This window comes from Carassius auratus, chromosome 30 (assembly GCF_003368295.1).
Source record: "Carassius auratus strain Wakin chromosome 30, ASM336829v1, whole genome shotgun sequence".
NCBI lineage: Eukaryota > Metazoa > Chordata > Actinopteri > Cypriniformes > Cyprinidae > Carassius > Carassius auratus.
In genome coordinates, this window is record NC_039272.1 from 23,194,343 (window position 1) to 23,218,934 (window position 24,592).

Here is a 24,592-nt window from a genome sequence, read left to right on the forward strand (position 1 = left end):
CAGAAGGCTAGTGTCGCTCCGGATGTTTTTTACCTCTGTTTTAACTTCTGTTTTTATCCTGCCCTGCCTAATTCCCCTGTAGCCACCACCTCTCCACCTGATCGAGGTTAGATGGAAAGTTTCTCACATAACAGTCTCCTTTCCTGGACCTATGATGTTTTGGTTGGTTCTATGTTCATAGTAACTGCCTTACTGATGGTCCGGACCAGAAGGGAGCGCCCCGCAAGCGGGACTCCAGTACAGGAGGGTGGGTGAGTACATAACTCTTGCTTTACCTGCTTATGGGTGTTATGTTGCTGGTGGTTATATGTCTACTAACAAACTCTGTGAGTTTCATCTACAGAGCCTGGCTGATCATCAGAATTGGCACAGCACTGCAGGGAATTTCATGGATGTCCGGCCAGGTCACCCTGAGGGGCCGCCTGGCCGCTTGGCGCATCCGGGGAGGTAGTTACAGAGTCCTTCTGTATGTACTGCCTCAGGTGATGCTCCCCTCGCTTGAGGGTTGGAGCTTGCCTCTCCCGTGCGATCCAGCGCCTCTGTGATGCTTTTCTGTACACACGCTAAGCTTGTGTACTTTCTCAAAACCACATGGTGGTCAGTGTGCACGTGAACACTTAGCGCACTGTCTCAAATCCACGTAAGTGGTAAGTGTGCACGCAAGGCTCTGTGCACTTTCTAAAATCATGTACGGTAGGGGTTACACGCTCTGCTTCGTTCCCTTTCTGAAGATGTTAGCCCTGGGGTCCATGGGCTTCATTCAACCAGTGTGTATTTGTTATACACCCCAAGCATCGCTTCCCTCAACATGAGGGGCTGTGTGGACTTCCACACATTGTGGTTATCAGGTAGTAGGCTTCACCAGGCCTCTCTGATGGTGAGCTCCCACATACTGTGGTTGCCAGGTAGTAGGCCTCACCAGGCCTCCCTGGAGATTTAGCTCCCACATACTGTGCGTTTCCACTAAATGGCATATTGTGGTTTTCAGATAGTGGGCTTCACCAGGTCTCTCTGAAGGCGAGCTCCCACATACTGTGGTTGTCAGGTACTAGGCCTCACCAGGCCTCCCTGGAGATTTAGCTCCCACATACTGTGCGTTTGCACTTAAAAAAATAAATAAACGAGCTCCCACGGTTTGTGGTTGTCAGGTAGTAGGCCTCACCAGGCATCCCTGGAGTCGAATTCCATGTTACTTTCAGTTTCCACTGAGGTGGTTATCTGGTAACAGGTAGTAGGCCTCTCTAGGCCTCTCTGTAGGTGAACTCCCACATATTGTGGTTATCAGATAGTAGGCTGCACAGGTCTCTCTGAAGGTGAGCTCCCACATACTGTGGTTGTCAGGTAACCTTTCAGTACACACACTAAGCCTGTGTACTTTCTCAAAACCACATGGTGGTCAGTGTGCACATTAATGCTTTGCGCACTGTCTGAAATCCACGTAAATGGTAAGTGTGCACACAAGACTCTGTGCACTTTCTGAAATCCTGTACGGTAAGGGTTACGCGCTCCGCTTCGTTCCCTTTCTTAAGATGATTAGCCCCGAGGTTCCTTGGGCTTCATTCAACCAGTGTGTATTTGTTATACACCTCAAGCACCGCCCCTCAACATGGGGGGCTGTGTGGGCTATTCTTGTGGTAGTTAGCAGCGCTCCCCTTTTCTGAAAGGGTCGCCTGTGAGCATGCTGCTCAGAGCTCGGACTCCTCCTCTAATGGAGGAGTCTTTTTTTTCAAAGCGCTCCAGTACTACATACAGTTTTGAGACGCACTGTGAGAGCAGACATCCTGCTGAGGCAGGGGCTGAGGCTCGGGAATGGCGCCTTCGCACCAAGGTGTTGAAGCAGAGTTGGAAAGGTTGGCCAGATTTGGGTGGATCATTTTTGCGGCTCGAGAGAGCATCGCACTATACCCTCTGGCTTCCTCTGACTCATCCAGCTCCATTGGGGCTGGACTCCATAGTACAGGTGTGGCCGAGGCTTCATCTGTACGTTCCGTCCTCCAATTGCTCTGCTCCCGGGCCATTCCATTTACAAGCTGCTCTAGTGCCAGGAGAGCCCCTCCTTTGTGACAGGCAAGACTTGGTTATAGACTGTGCTAGGTTCTTAGCCGTATCCCTTTAAAGGAATCTTTCGTGATTCCAAGCCTTCAGCTCTACCCCGGGCCGAGGCCCCACAGGTAAGTTGGGTAGGTAGCTTAGGCCTTTGCCCATAAGGGATAATGTCACGGACAGCCGTCGAACCGTCCCAGGGGTGACTCCCGGTGAAATGGTAGCGTTGGTACTTAGTGTTTGCCATGATTCTGGCCTGCACTCCCCTCAGCATGGCGGCGTGGGTATACTGTTCCCCATAGTGTCCCTTCAGATGACGCAGTTCGAAGTTCCCTTGACAGGGAACGTCTCAGGTTACCAATGTAACCATGGTGCCCTAAGAGGGAACGAGACACTGCGTCCTCTAGCTCCCTGCCATGCTTCAGATGCAAGCTTCACGAAGAAGATAAGTGACGGGTCCTACGGTCGCGTATTTATAGTCGCGCCGGTAGCGACGTCAGAGGCTGTCGCCGGCCAACACGTTGGCATTTTTCAAAGTATGCTTCAGACACGGGTCGTGACACGAGGTGTTCCCCATAGTGTCCCTTCAGAGGACGCAGTTCGAAGTTCCCTCTCAGGGAACCATGGTTACATTCGTAACCTGAGACGTTTTATCATATTTATAAAAGAAAAATACAGCTTTCCGATTGTTTCCAGAAAAAGCCAAGCTCCTGGAGGCTTGCCTTGAGCAGCAGAGCTATAATACTGATGTTTCGTGTTGTTTCAATTAAGATATCTTCACATATGTGCTGATTTCCAACAAAATACAGAAATCTGATGTAATTGTACTTACATGAATGGGGTATTTTATCACAGGGACTGCTCCATGTTTTAATAGCAATAGATGTGCAAATCCAGTGTCGACTTGGGCCTTGTTTATAAAACATTCATCACTCAAATGACCAGAACACACAAACACACTTGATACACTCCGTTGCTGCCCCGAAAAAAAAACTGCATCCACTGTTAATATAATGCTAGGTTCTTGGGGAAGCTAAACATGGTAAACTTTCCCTAACATCCAAAAATGCACTTATTTGGAGGCATTCTCGAACAAATCCTATGCAGCGCTGCCGATGATTTTGAAGCATGTTGATGTGCGCGGTCTCTTTCTCCTCTGATCAATGTGTGTGCGCGAGCGCGCTTTTCTGGTATAAATGCTCATATAAGGACTTCCATTCTCGTCTACCTGGAAGTAAGATTTTCGGCACAGAAATTCTCAGTCATTCTTCTAAATTAATGTTTAAAACTTTGCCCATGTTTAGCATGAGAATCCATCTCTTTAACACTGTAAACAACTCTGAATACACGAAACACCATTGGGCCTATATGTGATATTTTTATGGGCCTATGCTTACACCCGCAGAATTCACTGCTGCTGAAAAACAGCCCAAATACAATGCAGGTCTGCTGCTGGGGTTCCAGCGGATTGTGTTACTTTCCAGAATTCTCTTGGCTCTCGATGAAGACACAGGGCCATTATCCTCGCATAGTTGCTTAAATAGTTCTCCCCGTATAATTTCAGCATTAATGTTAAAGCAAAAATGAGCCCTACCAGCTCATATTTTTTCCAGCGTCATGACCACCTCATCACTCTCTGCTCTCTCTCTAATCCCCATATACATTTTCAGCCCTGTGAGACCCTTTAGAAAAGGCAAATAGTAGAAACCATCACACCAAAGCAGACATGATTTTCAAATGATTTTTCACGATTTTTTTTGAGACAACAGTAGCAGCTACAGACGACATAACCTGCTCCATCTGTTTATGCTGAAAGATGTTGACAATTATGCTGTTACAAACATTTATGACTTAGTTTATTTCGTGGAACACACACATCCATGAAATGTTCCAGAGCCAATCTATATGGAGATCACTTACAACAATTCGTTTTTCAAACATCCATTTGCCTTCCTTTACACATCTTTAAAGTCACAAACATGGAACAATGGCAAAGTGACAGAAACAGCATACTTTAAATTAAGACTTTGCTACAATTTATAAATGAGACAAGCTCTAGAATTTTGGTCATTATATTTTACAACACTGTTTTGTCTCACATTATGCTGTAAAAGTTATCGCTCTGTCTGGGTCGGCTTATTGAAACAAAGACATCTGGATCTAGGTCTTTTTTCACTGCAAAGTATTTTCTGATCCAATAAAAAGACTTTAATGCTTTTAATCATTTTTATGAAATGAGATATGTGTTGAAGGGTGTTTGGGTTAACATATTTGCTCAAATATATACCCCTTATTAATGTAGAGCAGTGAACAGTGGGGGTTATTGACTAATTAAAGTCAATATAGACTTTTGTCCCTTTTATCATTACCTATGAATGATGACAAGCATCTGACATGAAGGGAGTGAATCACCCCCCCATCTATTTTAGGTGTTTTTGTTTGTTTGTTTTTTTGTGGTTGTTGTTGGCTTTTCCAACCCAAATGCTGGGTTTAGCTGACCACCTACCAGCAAGGACTAGAGCCAAGAGTGCAACTTCAGCTCGCAGCCTATGATGATTCCTATGGTTTGGAACGGTTTATACAAATACACATCCGCTGTGCCACTCGAATGCAATCCTGCATTGTGGAGCATCAACTCACACCATACGTCAGCCAGACACCATCAGCCCTCCAGAACCAGGTCACGAACCCATAGTGGACGTCACACGAATCTCCCCTTGGGAGCGGCATAGACAGCTGAGCCAGAGTTTATATTTGTACTTTGGAGCTGACAGCCATGTAATCATGGCGTGCCCTATTCATCCGCCGTGACCTATGGTGAGTGTCATTTAGCCATCAATAGTTAATATGCAGCCTCTCATGTCTGTTGTAAAACCTATTGCCACCGATATTTCCCTTCCAGTACACGCCCTCCTCGACTCTGGGTCAGCTGGGAACTTCATATCGGGAAGTCTCTGCCACCAGCTCAATCTCTCAATCACGACCACCAATCAGTGACAGGATTAGATCCCAACTTTTTATAAGCAGAATTGATACATAAAATCTGTCCCAGCCACTGCTAATTTATTAGAAAAGTACCCCTGCTGATCCAGGGAGAATAATTGAAAAAAGTTATAATTGAAAAATGTATTGAAAAAATAATATAATATGTTGTGTTTTACTCATTGAAATATTTAGTCATGATATAATAATTATTTTATAATTGTATTGGAGTCTTACACACATGCTATACAATTAATCTGAGCTGTGCATTAATTTGAGTGGGGACAGCTATTATGGGACTGGCTTGATGGAGCGCAGGAGATGCAGATAAAAGATAAAAGATAAAATTCAATGAATTGCTATTTACAACATTAAAATAAAAATGTAATGCATGTAGAAATAATAGAAATTGTGAATATAATTAATTGGGAATCATGCAAAAAAAACAAATAATAATAAAAAATTAAATTAAATAACCACTCTCTAACCATTAGGCCACAACTTCCCATTATAACTAATGCAACCACTCTATTTTTGTTGGATTTTGCTGCTTTTATTTTAAAATGTATGATTTACGTGATTAATGTAAATGGTTGAATATGACAAAACAAGAAGCCAGGCGTATGCATGATTAAGAGTGAATGTTTGCATATTTACAAATCAAAATATTATTTTCTTAGATCAAATAGATTACATTAAAAATGCACATTGGTTGGCATTTTGCAGGTTACAGAATTGAGCCATTAGGTGGCGACAAGTGATTTTAGTTTTGGGAGTGATTTCTTAGGAAGGCCAATTCAGTACTTTGTATTGCTTGGGAGATTTGTAATGTTTGCCTGATTCTCCTTTGGTTTAATTTTAGTTGGAGGAGCACAAACAGACGACGTAACTGTCAATATTGTCTAATATGTAATTTAGTCAATTTTAACTCCTTTAAACATTTTTTTTTAATCCACAATATTTCAGATGAGCCTGTTTGTGTGTCTGTTTCCTACACAAATCTGTCTACATGTCCTATACCACTGATAAAAGATGGGTTAGGAACTGGCAGCTTTGTTTTGCAGGTTTGCTTTCCCTGTACTTGGGCTGAGTCCATTCCCCTGAGAGCACTCTGGCAGCATGTGCTGCCAAAAAAGCTCTTGAATGCTGCCTGACTGTCACTCTTATCTGCACCATGACATCACACAATGGAGGAAATATGACTGTGCGGATCTGAGGTCAGCTGGTTGACGATTTAGCAGTGAAGTGAACTTCTGCTGCACCAGTTCTGTTGCTCAGTAAAGAAGCAACAAAAGACTGGCGGGATAATATTTGGATCAGGTGACTCACCGAAGTGGTCATTGGGTCAGGGCCAGTGCAAAACATAGTTTTGTGTACGCATGCTGTCAGTATCAGAGGTGCGACACACAGCTGTTTAGAATTATCATGGAATTTTGTTTAGGAGAGAAAAATGTTCTGGAAAGCAGGATGTTCTTGTTTTTCTTCTGATTGGAAACCTCATGGTTATCCTCGTATAAGAAAGCTAGAGGTGACCCGATACTTAAAATACATACAAACTGTAAGTGTATATTTAAACACTGAGCATGATGATTTACTGTATGTACTGGACACATGAAAAAAAAAAGAGTAAACCTTTACTACTTTCACATAGTTCATGTTTGACAACTGTATTTAATAACAGGTGTCATTCAAACTTAGTATACTGTTCATATTCCAGCAGAACAAGATATGTGAGCCTGGACCACAAAACCATAAGGGTACGTAATTGAAATGTTTTTTTGTTTTTTTTAATTGACATTTATACATCATCTGAAGACTGAATAAATAAAGTTTCCATTGATGTATGGTTCATTATTGGACAATATTTGGCTGAGATACAACTATTTGAAAATCTTGAATCTGAGGTTGCAAAAAAATCTAAATATTGATAAAATCGCCTATAAAGTTGTCCAGATGAAGTCCTTAGCAATGCATATTACTAATGAAAAATCAAGTTTTTATATATTTACGATATGAAATTTACAAAATATGTTCATGGGACATGATCAAATCGATAAAAGAAAGAAAAGAAAAATCAATACTTTTGACCCATACATTGCTTTGGGTTTTGTGGTCCAGGGTCACATATGTTTTTGTGGATAGGCAAATTTTGTGAATAGGCAGATTCCTTTCTTTGTTCCCAACCCTTGTTGGGTTGGAGCCATCATTATTCTGGTGTCTGGTCATAAGCTCTAAATACTACACAAACCCACTCTTCTCAGATGTGTTGTCAATAACTCTTTGATCCATTTTAGGTATTCAGTACCATTCAATTAAGAATTTTTAAGATATTTCAGTGTAACAACTTCTGGTCTAACCAATCAATACATAGTGGATGATATACAGAAATAAATTAAATAAATGCCAAGTTCTGTGACACAACTTAAATGCTTATGTATGTCTTAAAGGCTTATGTATTCTCAGTAGCAAGTTCCTGTTTTAGCAGCACAACAGTTTTAAATAAGATTCAATGATATTTTTCAAAGATATTAAGAAATGTTTTTTTTAATCACCAAATCAGCATATAAGAATGATTTCTGAAGAATCATGTGATACTTAAAGGTGCTGTATGTAGGATTGACACAGAATGGTTGAAATAGGTATATCAGTCCAAATTCAAAATACTGTTTTGGAGAGGGTTATTTTCACCCGGCCCCTCCTCCTCAGACGCACATGCAGGTTGCCAGATTGACGATACAGACAGGAATGAGTGCACTTGACGATGAATGAAATGAAATATGCTGTGCCGAAGTACAATTGGGTAAACTGGCAGTGGGCTGGTTTCACAAACCAAAACAAAGATCGACATTCCGGCCCGGAACGCACATTTTCAAAGGAGACTAACTGACTGTATTATCATTTTTCTGATAAACATGTTAACTTTGCATGATTCTTAAATATCTGCAAACATGTTATGGTATTTTAATGCTTTAGTGTAGTCAAAATCTTACAGCATCTGCAAGACTGGAGTAATTGCTTCTAAAAATTCATCTTTGCCATAACATAAATTATATTTTAAAATTGATTAAAACAAAAGACATTTATTTAGAATTGTAATAATATTTCACAATAATACTGTTTTAAATGCTGCACACTTAAAAATGAATGTGGACTGCACAAAACATTGCCATTACCGTGGCTTACTTTATCCCACTGATAACACACGTAAGAAAACATAACATAGACTTTCTTACTAACATCATTCTTACTAACATCATAAAAAAAATCACTGAGCAGGTAAAGGACATCAACATAAAAGTGTCTTATAAGCACTGGCAACTAAATTGTTTTGTATTCTTAGAAATGGATGTTAGTTTGTTATTTGTTTGTTGTTCTTGTGCTTTCTCCGTACACCAAAAGCCCTGTAAATATTTCAATAAAACTCATATTTGGAGTCTGCTGCCTTACTATATGACTTGTGTACTGCCTTTGGTCTCCTGTCCTTCTTAAGCTTGCTAATCTGCAGTGGAGTCAGCCTAAAATGACCTTTGGATGCATCAGGGATGTGCCAGCATGGTCGATTGGATTGTTTTTATGTTTTTTCGCCACATATGTTTTTTGGACGCTGTCCTTAACGTTAATAATATAAAACCCACACTGTGGAATACACCATTAACATTTATTTTCCTTGGCTCTTCTCTGGACTCAGGTTAGAGACTGAGGAAATACAAACCAGCCTCAGTTTTTTTTTTTTTTTTTTTTTCAGAAAAGAGGTTAAGCTGTCTGTAATTGTCCATATTTTTCTAATCAGTTCATGGCACTGTTTGAAGGAGACTGACTTAAGCATACTTTGGGGGTGAATGATGCAAAATGAAAACTTTGGAGTATTTCAAACATTGGCATAGGCTCTCGAGAGTGGAGTATTTACAGCGGGAAAAATGAAAGACATAATAGGAAACATTTGAGGTAGTGAAAGAAGGCAGGCAAACATGGCAAAAAGGTCTGAATGATTCTGCTGTGCACAGAACCTGGAGGGTTTCAACGATTAAATGATAGTTTAGAATGGACCAGGTTGCTCCTCATATGATCTTCAGTGATATTAAGAGTGTCTATGACAGTGAATAATAAGCAAACAACTTTAGTTACACATTGTAAACTTTCCCCCGTTTCTCGGTGTGGGCTGAGTCGTCAGCAGCAGTGGATCACTGTCAAACATAATATGAGCCCTGACCCACTGGTTTGGACAGCAGCCAAATGACCCCAAAATTATATATTGATGGACTTTTCTCTGGATGATGGAGTAATGAAATGGTGGCATAAACCCTGTTCTCTTGGAGCTCAGCGTAGGCACTAACAGTCTGTCCTACTCTTTCTTCAATTAGGCTATCGAAAGAAAGAGATGTTTGTTATATCAATTCATCTTCAGCCCAGATTTCTTCAGATTCTATCTAATGAAATTTAGTAAGAAGTGTGTGGATATAATATAATCTACTTTCAGCAACTTATGTGTTTTCTATCAGAATGTTCGATTTCAGATCACGAATCTATCGGTCTTTTGATCTTGTCGGTCAAACTGGATTGCAAAAGGGATCTGAAATTGTTCAGATTCAGTTTGATTCATTCGATTCACGCACTCACTGAATTGCGGTGAAATCATTTTTAAGTCGGTAAACAAAGTGGGCGATGGAGGGAGTGGATATTCACGATCTATGTAGGAAACAACTTTCATATATCTATCGGTTTGTCAGCGACGAAGCAGTTTTGCGCATGCAGCATATGCAGGTCTGTACAGCAGGTAAAGGCTAGCTATTTATGTTATAGGATATTTAAACAACCATCAAAATATAGGGACATTGATGGGGGGGGGTTGTGGTAGTAACTGGTGGCTGGAAACGATGAAAGAAAGAGAGAGCGACATAAAGAAAAAGGCTGGGTGCCTTTAAGAAATGAAGCCTCCTGGCTCATCGCCCGTTCTCCAATCTGCTGATGATGAGGCCTGTGATGAGGAAAGAACCGGGATCCATTTTTAGCGATGAGTTCATCCTTTACGGATGGAAAAAAAAGGAGAGAGAGAGAGAGAGAGAGAGAGTGAGCAGCCATAAAAGTGCAGTCCGTGTGCTCCTGCAGGCACCTGACAGCACGTCGCATCTGCACTTATCTGAATTTAGCCATCAATCAAGAGTGAACACATACTGCGCAAGAAGACGTTAATTAAAATAATGACGGACCTTAGGGAACAGTGAGGAATGCTGCAAGTTTAATGCGTTTCTGAACGTGGACCCTTTCCAGGAGGCTTTACACGTCGCCTGTTGCATTCCTGAACGAAATAAATAAATAAATAAAAAGAATGCTAGTTTTGACAATGAGCTAAATAATACAATAAAGCTGCAATAAGCAATTAACAGGTCCGAATACGGACCAGTTAAGCCAAAAAGTTAAGTATTGTTCATATTCCAAAGCTGTTGTCTATTAACTAACACTTGATGTTTAAACAAATTCATAAAAATTAATCGCAATTGTGTTATTTCTTGGTGTCCACTGTTATAGCGCCGCCTTCTGGTCAAATTAGATGAGACTATGATTATTAATTTTAATTAATTAATTAATTAGTTTATTTTCAGACTCTGTCCTTAAAGCTCGAGTTTTGTTTTCGGTTGTCCTCATGTAGGCTACCTCTCTGAGATCTCGATAAATGATTGCATTCAAAATGTCAGGGTAACTGAACAGTCCCACTTACAGATATTAATGTTAATCATTATGTTGGCACTACAAATTGACTTATAAATTATACATACATGCACTAGATTCCTATACAGTTACTTTTTAATTATCAAATGGTACAAAATAAGCCACACCCAACATTATTTACTGGTGTTTGGCAGTCATGTTGAATTAAAAGTTCGGCATGTTTTTTTATGACAGTTTATGCAGGCACGCCAGACTTCATTGGATGCCAAATAAATTTGGTGCACATCTGGCAAAAAATAAATAAAAGAAAAAATAAAAGTATGCTAAAAAAGGAAAAAAAAATCCAATATGGGAAAAACTTTTCCAGGCAGAAATAAATGAAGGTATGCGGCATGTCGAGATCATGAGCCAAGGAATCTGTGCACGTAAAAGATATTTGGTCTAAATTTCACATTTCTGTGTACATACCGTTTTAAAGCATAACAAAATGTATAATAATAATAATAAATCCAAACAAAAACAAAACACTGTATGTTTGTGCTCCAAAATATATAAGTTTGTACATTTCTGCATGCTTCATTTGCAGTGAAAACAAATGTTCCAGGTCAAAGAAAAAACACCCCAGACTCATTTCACACTGAAAATATTTTTGTTGCTGCAGTTTTAGGAGGCATTTGCCTGTCTGCGTCATTACAGGTGTAGTACGTCTCTTTCCTAAGAAAGTCGAGGCTTTATTGATGTTTGTGTATAAGCCACAGGTGAATGAGGCCGGTGAATTTAGCAGAGGGTGATTCCTGTCCTCACATTCCCTTCATACTGAGAGTGCTCTCCTCTCCCACCCCTCAAACTCACAGAACTGCACAAACACATCCCCATCATTTCCCTACCATCCCTCCATCTGTCCAAATGTAGACTCTTTAATAACAGCTGAACAGTATGATTCTAGCACCATCTATGGGTGTGAAGGAAAGCATGCTGAAGATCTCAAATACCTAATATCAGCAGTTGAATGCCACTACCCACACTAGAATAACAACACATGGATTTCTGAAATGAAGAAAAATGAACCTGAAAGTCACAAATATCTATTTATTTATTTATTTTTTTAAGTGAAAATCATCTTTGTTGTCCTTTTTATGTGATTTTTAATTTAAGTAAACAGATTTTAACTTAATGTGGAAATTGTCAATTCTTGCTATACATATGTTTTTAGATCGGACAATGATACAGATTTCAGGATTTAATTTACTTTAATTAAGAAATGATTTCAATTGACATTGGCAATATGGAAAATCTATTTTTTTTTTTACTTTACATGTATGTATTTAGATATGAAATTTAGATATGATTTTGATACTAATTCAGAATATTTAATTTCTTATGATTTAACTTAATTTAATAAAACAGATGTAAACTGACAATATGGATAATGCTGAATCTATACATTTTCTATATTTAGATATGACAGTGTTTTGATACATATTTCAGGATTATTTTACATTTGATTTAATTGTAATTGTTTAGCTATAGGTTTTTATTTACTGAGATATGAAATTGTTGTACATCTGGATTGTGCGTCATCACCATCACCATCACTTGACCTGTTTTTCTGTCTGCTGTCCAGCACACATCATTTGTGTTCACTGACATCTGCTTTTGGAACCTCATTGCACAAATAAGAACGGCTTTCTAATGAACAAGCTTACTAATTAGGATGTCCAGTAAATGTATTATTTGTCACATCTATGAAACACGAGGGTATAACCTGTACTGTGTAAATGTTTTGCAGTGTCTGTGTCATACCTGCAGAGCCGCCCTGGGGAAATAACTCATTGTTGATGCATTACTGGGTAAACATAATAACTGGTTTAAACACACTGGTGCACTGTGGCATCATAGTATGCATACAGTAAATAGTTGTTCTTGTGCTGACACAGCTGCATGGATCATAGAAACGGTTGGATCAGAGGCAGTGCAAAATCAAAAGCTTTCATTATATATTAGGCAAAACATGGTTTTCACTTTCCTCTAATTATGTTGCTGTTTTCTTACACGCGGATCATTTCCTTTAATTTGTTTTCGTCCAACATCAAGTTTAAAGGAGTGTGTTCCACACCTTCAACAGCTGCCTGAGGGGTCAAACATTGGGCCGAAAGTAAGAGGAAGCACTGTGCTCCAACACCCTAGTATTTACCATCATCTCTGCTTTCATAGTTACGTTCATTTATTGTTATTTTTTTATTATATTAGTTGTATTTTGTGCTTAAATGTACATTTCATACATAACTTTAATTTATGTTCAATAAAAAAAAGGTTATATTTAAATAAATGATCTCTAAATAGTGAAGGCTTTGGATTATTTGCTCTTTCTAGCACTTTGCTGCCCTCTGGGGATTTTTAGGTGCATAACCTTCTCATATATGTATAATATGTTGTTATAAATATTTCTCTTTCGTTTCAATTTAAGATAAGATTCAAATGATTTAAGGTGTAAAACCTTTTCATTAGGACAATATGTTAAAATCCTATTGCATTTCAATAAAACGCAATGATACAAATGATCGTTATCAAAAAATAAATAAATAAATACCCAGCTGACCTCATGCTTGAATGGCATTTTATTTGATGAGAGTATGTTACATATGAAGGCAGCAGTGAGTGAAATATGACCCCACAAATAAATACAAGAAATATTATTACAGAAGGAAGGATATTGTTAGGATGAAGACACTGTATTTGCCAAACATGAGTCTCCAAAAGAGCTAACTGCTAAATAAACATGTAAATCAACACAGAACGCACACATCTATGTACAGTACATGCTCCTCTATGTTAAACCGCTTCTTAGGCTTCTCTGATATGTTATTCTGGTTTCTTTGACTTGTGATCAACTGACTAACAGCAACGATGACAAACAGATTACCTTCAGTTTTAACATCAATGTAACTGTTAGTCTGTGTAGCTCAGCCTCTGTCATTTACATCTGGAATTACATTTTCTTTCATTTGAACTTATGATGCCTGTATGATGCATTATGGGAGAACATTTGTACACTGTGTATATATATATATATATATATATATATATATATATATATATATGTGTGTGTGTGTGTGTGTGTGTGTGTGTGTGTGTGTGTGTGTGTGTGTGTATATATATATATATATATATATATATATATATATATATATATATATATATATATATAAAATACAAAAAAAAGAACATCTGACCCCTTTAATATACAGTTTTGTTTAAGAAATATTAATAAGGATAACTAACTGTATATTGCACTTGTAAAATATAAGGAATTACAGCCACAGGGCCACTTCATGAAGAGCAGATGTAGAAATGTTACCAAAGCCCTTGAAAGTAATAAGAATTAGTGCTCTGTCAGTAGTATTGAGAGAATATAAACTATAAAAAAAATGCTGTTAACTGCAACTCGGATAATTTTTTTTGTAACTTAGTTTTGTCCGATATCATTTCACTAGGATCTTTGTCAAATTTGAGTATGCTGAGGTCTGTGCAGGAAAGAAAAGTGAAAATGTTTGTTGGTAAAGCTGAACAAAACCGTACCAAAATTTCTCTCTTTTTTTCCCAAACCCATCATGCTTTGCACCCTCTATGTACTGCCACTGGGTCAACAGGTGCAAAGGTTTTCTGGCACACTGATTCGAGTAAACACTTCCAGCATGTTCATTACACATTTATCGCCATCTTATTGCCGCAACCATCCAACAGGGTGCAGCACAGAAGCGTCCAAAAACAATCTGTCCATGCAATGATCCATCGGGACTGAGCTCTCCAAGGTGCTTAGCTGACTGACGTCTCAATACGAAGCTGTGCATCAGTGGATTATGTGATTGTAGACACGTCCTCTTCTACTACGTCTCCAGCAGTACTGATCTAACGAAGTTTAAACGTCTGCCGTTTGGGGTCATGGCTTTAAGATGGATCTGCGGCAGAGCTGGGTCTCTTTTGATTGGTTAATTCCAGGTAAATGTCAGAGCGGAGGAATCGAGGATACGAGTCTCTTTCCATTAGTCCAAAGATTCTGCTCTGAGCCAGGTCAAAGCAGTCTGCGCAGATGTTCTCCATGTTTTCCTTGATGTGCTCCCTGGTGTACGAGTCCAGATTAACCTTGGAAATAAAACAAGAGTCTGCTTAGGATGCTTTTCATATTCATTCTGGATGGGTTTTCTGGCACATCTGCTCTCTGGAATCACTTACAAATTACATGTAAAAAAAAAAAAAAAAACACATTCTCACACAAACGAATCCTGTCCAAGAAAAACGGCAGGAGACTTTAGCTGAAATTGCATTGGACATGTAATAGCTGAAAACAAGTAAACTGAGAAATAGAATTCTGGTTGTTAATTTTGTCAACTAAGTGCATTTTTTCTATTTGCTCAATTCTCCACACACACACACACACACACACACAACTGTACGTACATTTCTGTATAATTAATGTAAGATTTATGTATATTAATCACCTTTTTGTTTGGATTAAATAATTTGCTTAAAAAACATTACAAATGAAGTTATGTGACTGGAATATGTTACATTGGTGAATTAAAGAGTCTAGGTCTTTCTTTTAAGCATAGACTCAAAATGTCATGTTGACCTGAGATCATGAAGAGAAAATCTTTCAAAGGCTGAAATTATTGTATAAAAACCTTAAGTATTATGACTGATCTTGTATTTTTCTTTCAGATACGTATTAAGACTGTAGTGATATGACATTAATATGCACACTTTTTGTGGTATGATTAATAAGCAACATGCAAGGAGCCTTTTTGTGTCAAGAAAACCAGAAGATAAAAGAGAAGCCCTCATAACTCCATGACAAGCTGAGTCTCTTAAAAAGCCGACCTTTTATTAAATGCAACATTAGTTGAGGTTGTCAGATGGTATAAAACATTTAGAAAATAATCAAAAATCAATGATTAAGATTTTTATTTTATTTTCTTATATATATACACATATAAACAAGTATAAGAACTTGAAACATTCATTTAATTTGGTAAACTAGATTGAAATCTTATGTCATTCTTAGCTTTTTTTTTGTGATATCACTGCCTTAAGAACATTTAAAAAAAAAATTACTTCATTTATGTATGATTGTACAAAATTTAGAAAAATTTACAAAATCTTTATCTTTACTGAATTAAAGACTGATTTATTAATTTGCCATATTATTAATGTCACACAATCTGCAAAATGACTGCACATTATTTTGGTCACCAAGAACCACCGTCACTAAACATTAAAAAGCGTTTTTGTCACCTTACCTCTTTAGAGGACTGTATGGAGATGTACTCAGTGCATATCTTCTTTGCTCTGGATGCCATTTTGGACAGTGATTTGATCCTCTTGAAGTCCTCACAGGCCAGCCAGAAGTCCAGATTCTCCTCACTGAACTCAGTCTGCAGGAAAGAGCGGAAAACCACCAGGCCATCTGAAGAAGTGAAGAGAAAATGACGCAGAATAAGTGCTAAAGAGAATCTGGGGTAAATCGGGATTTGGATTCATGAGCAGAGGTTAAAATGGATAAACAACATGGTTTAAAACAGCAGTAACAGATCCATACAGCTGTCAGAACCAATGAAACATATCTTACATTTGTGAGAAAGCAGCGCATCAAGCGACTCTGCCCATCTGAGCGCTTCCTCTGGAGTCGGTCTGTGGATGAGCAGACACAGCGGTCAACAAAGCCATGACTCACACTAATGACCCAATTTCAGATAATTATAGCGCACAAAATAGGCCATCTACTCAATAACTCAAAAACGTCACTGTTGTTTTGACGGCACACTCAACACTCATACATCTAAGCTCAGCCCATTCAGGCTTCCTCTCGATACTTAAAACCGCCGGGAGTCAGCTCGGGTGAAAGAGGAAACAATCACGGCGACTCACTTGTCTGACTTGAGGACTTTCTCAAGCTTGCTGACTGGTCTGTCGTTGGTCTTCTTCCGGAGAAAAGTCAGACGGTTTTTCATGTCTTTGGCACTGTGTGACAAGAAAAAAGATGTCACAGTAGGTGATTTATTAGCTAACTGCAAACCTGAACATCTCATGGTTACATGGCTACATTCTTATAACAAAAAATTATATTTAGCATGAAGAAAAGAACATGACTTTTTTTTTTTTTTTTTAAAGGATATTTGCTGACATTTACTCGCCTTCAGGCCATCTAAGATGCAGAAGAGTTTGTTTCTTTATCAGAACAGATTTGGAGAAATATAGCATTAAGTCACATGCTCACCAATGGAAACAAATCCATCTTTAAAGGCACAGCTCACCCCACAATTAAATTTCTGTTAAGAATTACTCGCCCTCATGTCGTTCCAAACCTGTAAGACCTTCATCTTCGGAACACAAATATATTATATACACAAATATATATATATATATAAAATATATTTTTGATGAAATCTGAGAGTACCATGACGTATGCGTTTGGTGCTGAGGACTGGTGTTTTCTTTGTTTTCAACAAACAGTAACAACTGATTGAAATTGTATAACAAGCATACAGCTTAGTTTGCAGGATGTTAACTGGTGGACTGGACTTGTGGATTACTGTGATGTTTTTATCAACTCTTTGCACTCCCATTCACTGCAGAGGATCCATTGGAGAGCAAGTGACATAATGCTAAATTTCTGCAGATCTGTTCCAATGAACAAACTCATCTACATCTTGGATGGTCGAGAGTGAGTCAATTTTGGAGGGAACTATTCCTTTAAGCCTATTTTTTAGGTACATTCTGATACAACTGTATTTTAATGTACATGAAAAACATGACACAGAGCAAATAATAAATAGTCCAGATTAACCTAAAATCAAAAGAAAAAAAACAAACAAACAAGATAAATCTCATTACTGTAATATGAAATGACTTTTGTTGATAAAACCTAATGGTGTCAAGACATTAGTCATACTGCCATATTGAATAATTCCTTTGACTTGTTTTTGTTGCTTTGAGCCAGTAAAATCTAATGCTACAACATGAGTCCCCCGATAAAACATTTTTAATAATATAGTAATGACAATGAGATTTTCAGCTTCACTGTCATGAAAACAACGTTACAATGCAAAAATTGAATGGTGCTCCAAATAGACTTTTTTCCCTCTTAATTACTAAATAATAATAAAAACATTATTGGTTATGCAGTGAATTATGTCCCCAATCTGCCGTTGACAGTAATGATATTCACTCCATACAATTACAAATGAAGTAGTAGGAAATGGTTTGACTCACAGATTCTTGGTTTTCTTCTGTTTGACACCAGTTTTTCCTGTGTCACATTTACAGTTCGGCGTGCCACAAACCTGTTGAACGTTTACAATAGAAGGCTTTTGAATTCAACTTAATTCAGCTACTAATTGAATTATTTTCGAACGTGTATCTTCACTGGGTTTTTAAACAAAAGATATGTTTTAACAAATATGTAGACGCATTTGTACACACCCTCCTTCCAGTGAAGAGCAGACAGATCTGGTGGACGGATCCTCCGTTCTTGGTGAGCTCTTTCCTCAGGGTCTGTGGCGAGGGGACCGCCCAGCGCTCCGAAGGATCCCGCTTGGCCTCTATGCAGTCAATGGCCTGATCGGAGATGAAGCGAGGAGACCGAGGCTCCTGCAACAGACTGCCCTCGCTGTGCGTCCGTCTGTGGAGGGACCTCTGCACACACAAGCCCCCGCTCTGCTGCCCACTGCTAGGAGATGACTCCACCATACTCCTCCGCTTCAGGAAGCCTTCATCGCTGTCCTCATCGTCGTCCTCCTCCTCCTCATCATCATCATCATCAGTCGACGGTGAGGTCAAAGCCTCTGCGTTGAAGGAGCGATCCAGACACAGCCTAGGAATGACTAGAGGTGAGGAAGATGACGATGAAGATGTGGGTCTGGCGCCAATGCTGATGGTCTCGGAAGCGCTCTCGCCCTCCCCCTGCTCCCTTTTCTCCAGTTCTGACTCTTGGCCGCCTGCTTTCACATCCTTCTGTCTGTCCTTCCAGATCTCTGAGGTCTCCAGGTATGGAGGTTTGCAGGCGTCTCGAGAGGTCGGAGGGGTTTGGTTGGCATCTCCGGCGCTGCAGTGCAGGCGCTGAGCTGGAGAGCTGCAGTTGGTTCTTCTCATGATGGGTGATGCAGAGGGGCATGATGGGGAACAGGGCTCAGGCACACTGTGAGAGCTGAAGCCGAGCGGACCCAGATCAGCAGCCTGTTCAGCTGCTTTTGGTTCCAGCATCTGTCAATAAATTAACATTTAGTCATTTTGCAGACGCTTTTATCCAAAGCGACTTACGATTGGGGAAAACATGAAGCGATTCTTCTTAAAGAGGCAAACGGACACAGGAAGTGCTCATAATACCAAGTTTTAGGCATTGTTTAAATAAGTACGAGCTAGAAAGAGAAGGGATACGTAAAGAGATGGACAAATGCTAAGCAAAATTTGGTCGTTTTATATGTTGTTCCAGGGTTAGCATCATTTGAGGTCTTCTGGTCAAACATCAATTGCAATCGATTTTGTCACATTATTTGTGTATTTTATTTATTAAACTGATTCCCAGCAAACGCTGTTATTAGAATGGCTTAAAAAAATCTTGCAATTGGGCTTTTAGACAAAATAGTTTAAAATAAGAATATAGGTATGTTTTGAAAATACTGTTATTATTTTTACACATATATCAAGTATGATATATCTTACATATATCAGAATGAAAGAGCTAAACGCTTAAGAAAAGTATCAACAATATAAAACCAACTATGGTACCTAAATAAATAAACTACATTAGAAATTAATGAATGCATGAAAACAAAAACAAAAAGAATACTCAACTCTGCAATACTCCATTGTATTCAGTTCTATTTTCTAATGTGCCGGGGGGGAAGGTACAGGAGAGGAAAAGGACAGGCAGATAGAGAAATAGAAAGAGGAAAAAAAACATGAAAATCTATTTTATGTTCCCTTATCTTAGAGGAAAAGGTTAATGTATTCATGCGCCCTATACATTCAATCAGTTCATAAAGTAGTTTGCTGGGAGCGCGACTGACAGCTCTGCTGCTCTTTAAAGACACGGCACAGAAGATCTGACACAAGGAGACAAACAAAAATGACTGATATGAGTAAACAGAATGCCAGAAGTCCTATATGATGCATTCATTAGATCATTAGATAATAACATACAATATTTTACTTGAACAACTTCTCACTACAGTCACATTTTATATCTTGTTAAGATACAATGCATTTTCAAACTGAAATATTTCAAAACGAACTCATACATCCAACATTATCACACAAACACACACACACACACACACACACCTTTATGCCAATCAGATCACACTGAAGGTGCTACAGATTATTTTCACCCAGTCTCACTGCAAAAGCACAAGGCGCACACAGAGAATGCAGGACGCAACATGTAAATGACCTCACCTTCGTAATGTTTTGTCCTTACAAGCAAGTAATGTAGTCCTCCATCATACTAGTCTAGCTTGTATTACAAACAGCCCTGTTTTCTCTCTCTCTACACTCTCTTTCTCTCTCCCTCTCTTTCACGCTGTTACATGAGTGTGTCTGTTTGTGCTAGTCAGATGATGATGTCGCTGCTCTCCTGATGTCACTCGCCCACCGAGTGGAGAAAGTGAGAGAGATCATGATTAAGAAACAGAGGGATAAACATTATGCTTAACTCGTACGTGCAGTGCATGGAGTGGAGTGAGCATCTGTCACATTACAGTAGATCACAAAATCATAATTGGCCGTATTCACATTCTTAAAGACTCCGTGAACTCAAAATAGGAATCTTGTGGTATTTAGTCCTGGTCTTCTAGCTTCAAAACTATTTATATGCTACTGTACTCACGAATGTTGATGTACATGACTTTGTTTTACTCATTTTAAATTGACAGTTTACAGGAAAAACAACAACAACAACAACAACAACAAAACAATCAGATTCTCTCTAGCATCTTTCCATTTAGCAAATCATGGTTAATGTCTCTGACTTGTTAAACTCACTTGCATTTTTTTTTTTTTTTTTTTTTACAAAATATCTGTCTACAGTGTCTACAATATACACTCAGTGGCCACTTTATTAGTTACACCTTGCTAGAACCGGGTTGGACCCCCTTTTGCCTTCAGAAGTGCCTTAATTCTTCATGGCATAGATTCAACAAGGTGCTGGAAACATTCCTCAGAGATTTTGGTCCATAATGACATGAAAGCATCACACAGTTGCTGCAGATTTGTCTGTTGTACACCCATGATGCAAATCTCCCGTTCCACCACATCCCCACAGACTAGCCAAAGTCACTTAAATCCTCTTTCTTCCCCATTCTGATACTCGGTTTGAACTTCAGCAAGTCGTCTTCACCACATCTAGATGCCTAAATGCATTGAGTTGCTGCCATGTGATTGGATGATTAGCAATTTGTGTTGCCAAGCAATTGAACGGGTGTACCCAATAAAGTGTCTGGTGAGCATATATATATATATATATATATATATATATATATATATATATATATATATATATATATATATATATATATATATATATACAGTATGTATATGTATTAGCGGTGTGACGAGACACTTATCCCACAAGACAAGACGAGACATGGACTGGGTTCTAGGCTCACAAGAATGAGATGAGACAAGATTTTTTATCATTTTTGAAGGAGTCCTCCGTTATGAAATATATAGGTGAAAATGGTATTTTAATCAACCGAAAAACAAAATGCAAAAATGTAGGTGCATTTTGAAATCAACTTGTTATTTATGAAATTAAACTTCTATTTTAATGAATTGTATGCTGCAGTAAACAACATGTAAACAAGAGCTGCAATATTCTATAATAAATAATAAGATATATATAAATTGGAGATCACAATTCCAAAGAAAATAAAAAGATTAGAAAACTAAATAAAATAACAATTTACAAGTGGTTCTGAATTTTTTTTTAAAGTCTTTTCAAAAAATATAAGTTCATTTGATCAAAAAATAAATAAAAAATAATATCTCAATTCACAAAGACCTGTTTCTCAATTAGAATCTTTTGAATGAATGATTCAATGGCAATAATTTTTTTTATGGGAAGTTGTCTCCACCTCGTGGCGTTAGAGGATATTGCGTTACAAAACATGCACATGTTAAAGATACTTTTGATTTGATAGCTACTGTCGAGAGAATAAGTGTTTATAGCCAAACTAATCTTAATCTTGCAGCTCTAATGTAAACACTGCAAATTATTTTGCAACATCGGATCTCGCGAGATCTCACGCCACGAGATCTCGTCACATCCCTAATATAATCAAAATCAAATCAAATCAAAATGTATTCAGAAACCTTCAACATTTCTCACATTATAAGTTTATTTGCTATAGTTTAAAAATGTTAATAAAATATGACAAGAGCTCAGTTAAACTGTGTCAGAACAAATTCATCTTGAAAATGTCAGATAACTTTGATAGAAAGGTATGTAATGCATTATAATCATCCAAAAATTATTCAGCTGTTAAATTTAAGTACACAATTAGATATCACCAATTTAGGTCAACCAATTACCAAGCAATGCTTAATTTTGTTCAGTCTGTCTGTGGTGTAAAAAGTTGTATGAAGAATTTTTGGGTACAATATGTCACAGTTCACTTTATTTTGTTATCATCACTTAAATGAACTATAGTGTCCTGCACCCACTAGTAATAAATATAAAAATTATATCTGGTGTCTTAATAGTTTTTTGTTTGACTTCATGTATATACACACACACACACACACACACACACAACATTTATATCCTGTATAGAAAATTATTTAAAAAAATAATAATACTTTCGGCTGAGATACAACTATTTGAAAATCTGGGGGAGCAAAAAATTCTAAATATTCAGAAAATCATCTTTAAAGTTGTCCAAATATAGTTCTCAGCAATGCATATTACTAATAAAAAATGTAATTTTATATATCATGTTTTTTTTGGCTAATGCTACAAATATAAATATACAAATATGCCCAGCGACTTAAGACTGGTTTTGTGGTCCAGGGTCACATATTTCTGGTCTTTTAAAGGGAAATATTTCTTTGCACAATCTTTGATAAAACTGCAATAATTTGCTCCAACTCTGAAATGATTTTCCTTTTCACCTGACATCATCAAAACCTTTTATTTTTTTAACCTCTGCCCTGCAAACCACATAGACCTTTCTCAAACCAATCAGTTCCTACTGGATGAAAAGAAGCACCATCCTCCTTTTTTCCCTTGAATATTCCGTTTCACTCTGGATACCTCACATTACAGAAGCATAATATGTTTCATGCTAACTTTACAGAAAGAGCAAGAGAGAGAAATTAAATACAGCTCTTGAAATTCAAGGTCATTTTGCAGCGGCGAGTCCAGTATAAAGAGCCCTACCTCTCCTGAGCGATAATACTCCATAACTGCTTAAGAAATGTAGCCATGCTGTGGTTAAAAGCGAGACCCAAGTGGGTGTTTTTGTGAGCGAGTGCACTTGTGTTTGTATTAGTACCTGGTCAGGGCCCATTCTGTCCCTCAGGGCGAGCTGCTTGTCAATATTGTCTCTCAGACACTGAACAACCCTCCTCTTCTGCTCGGATGAAAAGGCTTCCAGGCTGAACAGACATTCGGTCCTCTGCAGAGACACACATTGAGGGAGTGATTATGAAGTAATGTGTGTGTATGTGAGAGAAAGGACAGAATTACACATCACAGTCTCATGAATCTGAGGAACAAGAAGAACTCAAACATTTTATAATGCCAGGATGTTTCACCTGTACAAGACCATCTCTCTCAAGAAACCTCAGTGTCATGCGCTGTTATGCAGGAGAACGGCATATGAGAGATGCAATCATACTCACTCACACATTCGTGTAAATGTGCGTGTGTGTGTGAGAGAGAGAGGTGTTGTCAGGGAGATGGGCAGATGGCTGGGTCGATGAATGTGTTTGCTCGAGTGAGCAGGCGACGTCTTTCAGGCACGTTTACTCTGGAGAGAAAGAGCAGCTATAAAGGCTCTAATATGTGACGTAAACCCCAGACGCAAGAGGCCCTCCATTTAACATCCGCACAACATTTACATCCTGTAAATATTTACTACAGGGCCATCCTGTCGGGTCAACGCTTCGATAGGAAACACATTACACTGTGCAGGATTTGTAGTGCAGAGAACAGTGTTAAGCATGATGTGCTGTGAGTGGGTCGCTGGTTAGATGCAGGATCTCACCTCTATCCAGTAGGAGATGTACAGCCGCAGTTTGTCTGCAGGAACTGGAGAGAAGAAGACAGAAGTGTGAATTTCTTCATCCTGAGGCTGTCAGTTTTTTTCTAACTCTGGAGGATGTGAACACCCACATATACTCAAATATATATGACACCCATATGTGCACTGCATAAACAGAGTGCTATTCAGATTTACTCAAATCAAAGGCCTACAAGACATTACAAGGATACGATCAGATTTTTATATTTATAAAATCTTTGATAACACTTTACAATAAGGTGTCATTTGTTGTATTAACTGGATAAACCAAGAACAGTGCATTTATTACAGTATTTATTATTTTTTGTTAGCATTAATTAATAAAAATTCAATCACTCATTGTTAGTTCATGTTAGCTCACATTTCATGAACTAATATTAACAAACACAACTTGTGGTTTTAATAATGAATTAGGTTTTCAATGCTGAAATTAGCATTAAGTAAGATTCCTGAATGCTGTAGAAGTATTGTTCATTCTTAGTTAATGTTAACTAATGTTAACTAGTGAACCTTACTGTAAAGTGTTACCAAAATATTTACATGAACATTGTTTTCAATAACTGAAACATAGCTAAAATAAAATTAAATATTAACATTAGATG

General features: G+C 38.2%; 1 protein-coding gene across 4 annotated transcripts in view; it reads right to left on the bottom strand.

The window, feature by feature from the left end:
- Positions 1–13,894: 13,894 nt before the first annotated feature.
- The window catches only part of rgs3b (regulator of G protein signaling 3b), a 40,726-nt gene continuing 30,028 nt past the window's right edge, over positions 13,895–24,592 (bottom strand). For 3 of the 4 annotated variants that reach the window (XM_026212286.1, XM_026212285.1, XM_026212287.1), the window contains 8 exons: positions 23,955–23,998; positions 23,241–23,363; positions 18,172–18,951; positions 17,962–18,032; positions 16,618–16,710; positions 16,319–16,380; positions 15,990–16,156; positions 13,895–14,835 (listed from right to left, as the gene is read on the bottom strand). In XM_026212286.1, the coding sequence (XP_026068071.1) occupies positions 14,641–14,835; positions 15,990–16,156; positions 16,319–16,380; positions 16,618–16,710; positions 17,962–18,032; positions 18,172–18,951; positions 23,241–23,363; positions 23,955–23,998 (1,535 nt within the window). In that variant the 3' untranslated portion in view covers positions 13,895–14,640. Of the gene's footprint in view, positions 14,836–15,989; positions 16,157–16,318; positions 16,381–16,617; positions 16,711–17,961; positions 18,033–18,171; positions 18,952–20,145; positions 20,726–23,240; positions 23,364–23,954; positions 23,999–24,592 lie in introns of those variants that run through there. The other variant, XM_026212288.1, reaches the window with a different exon arrangement.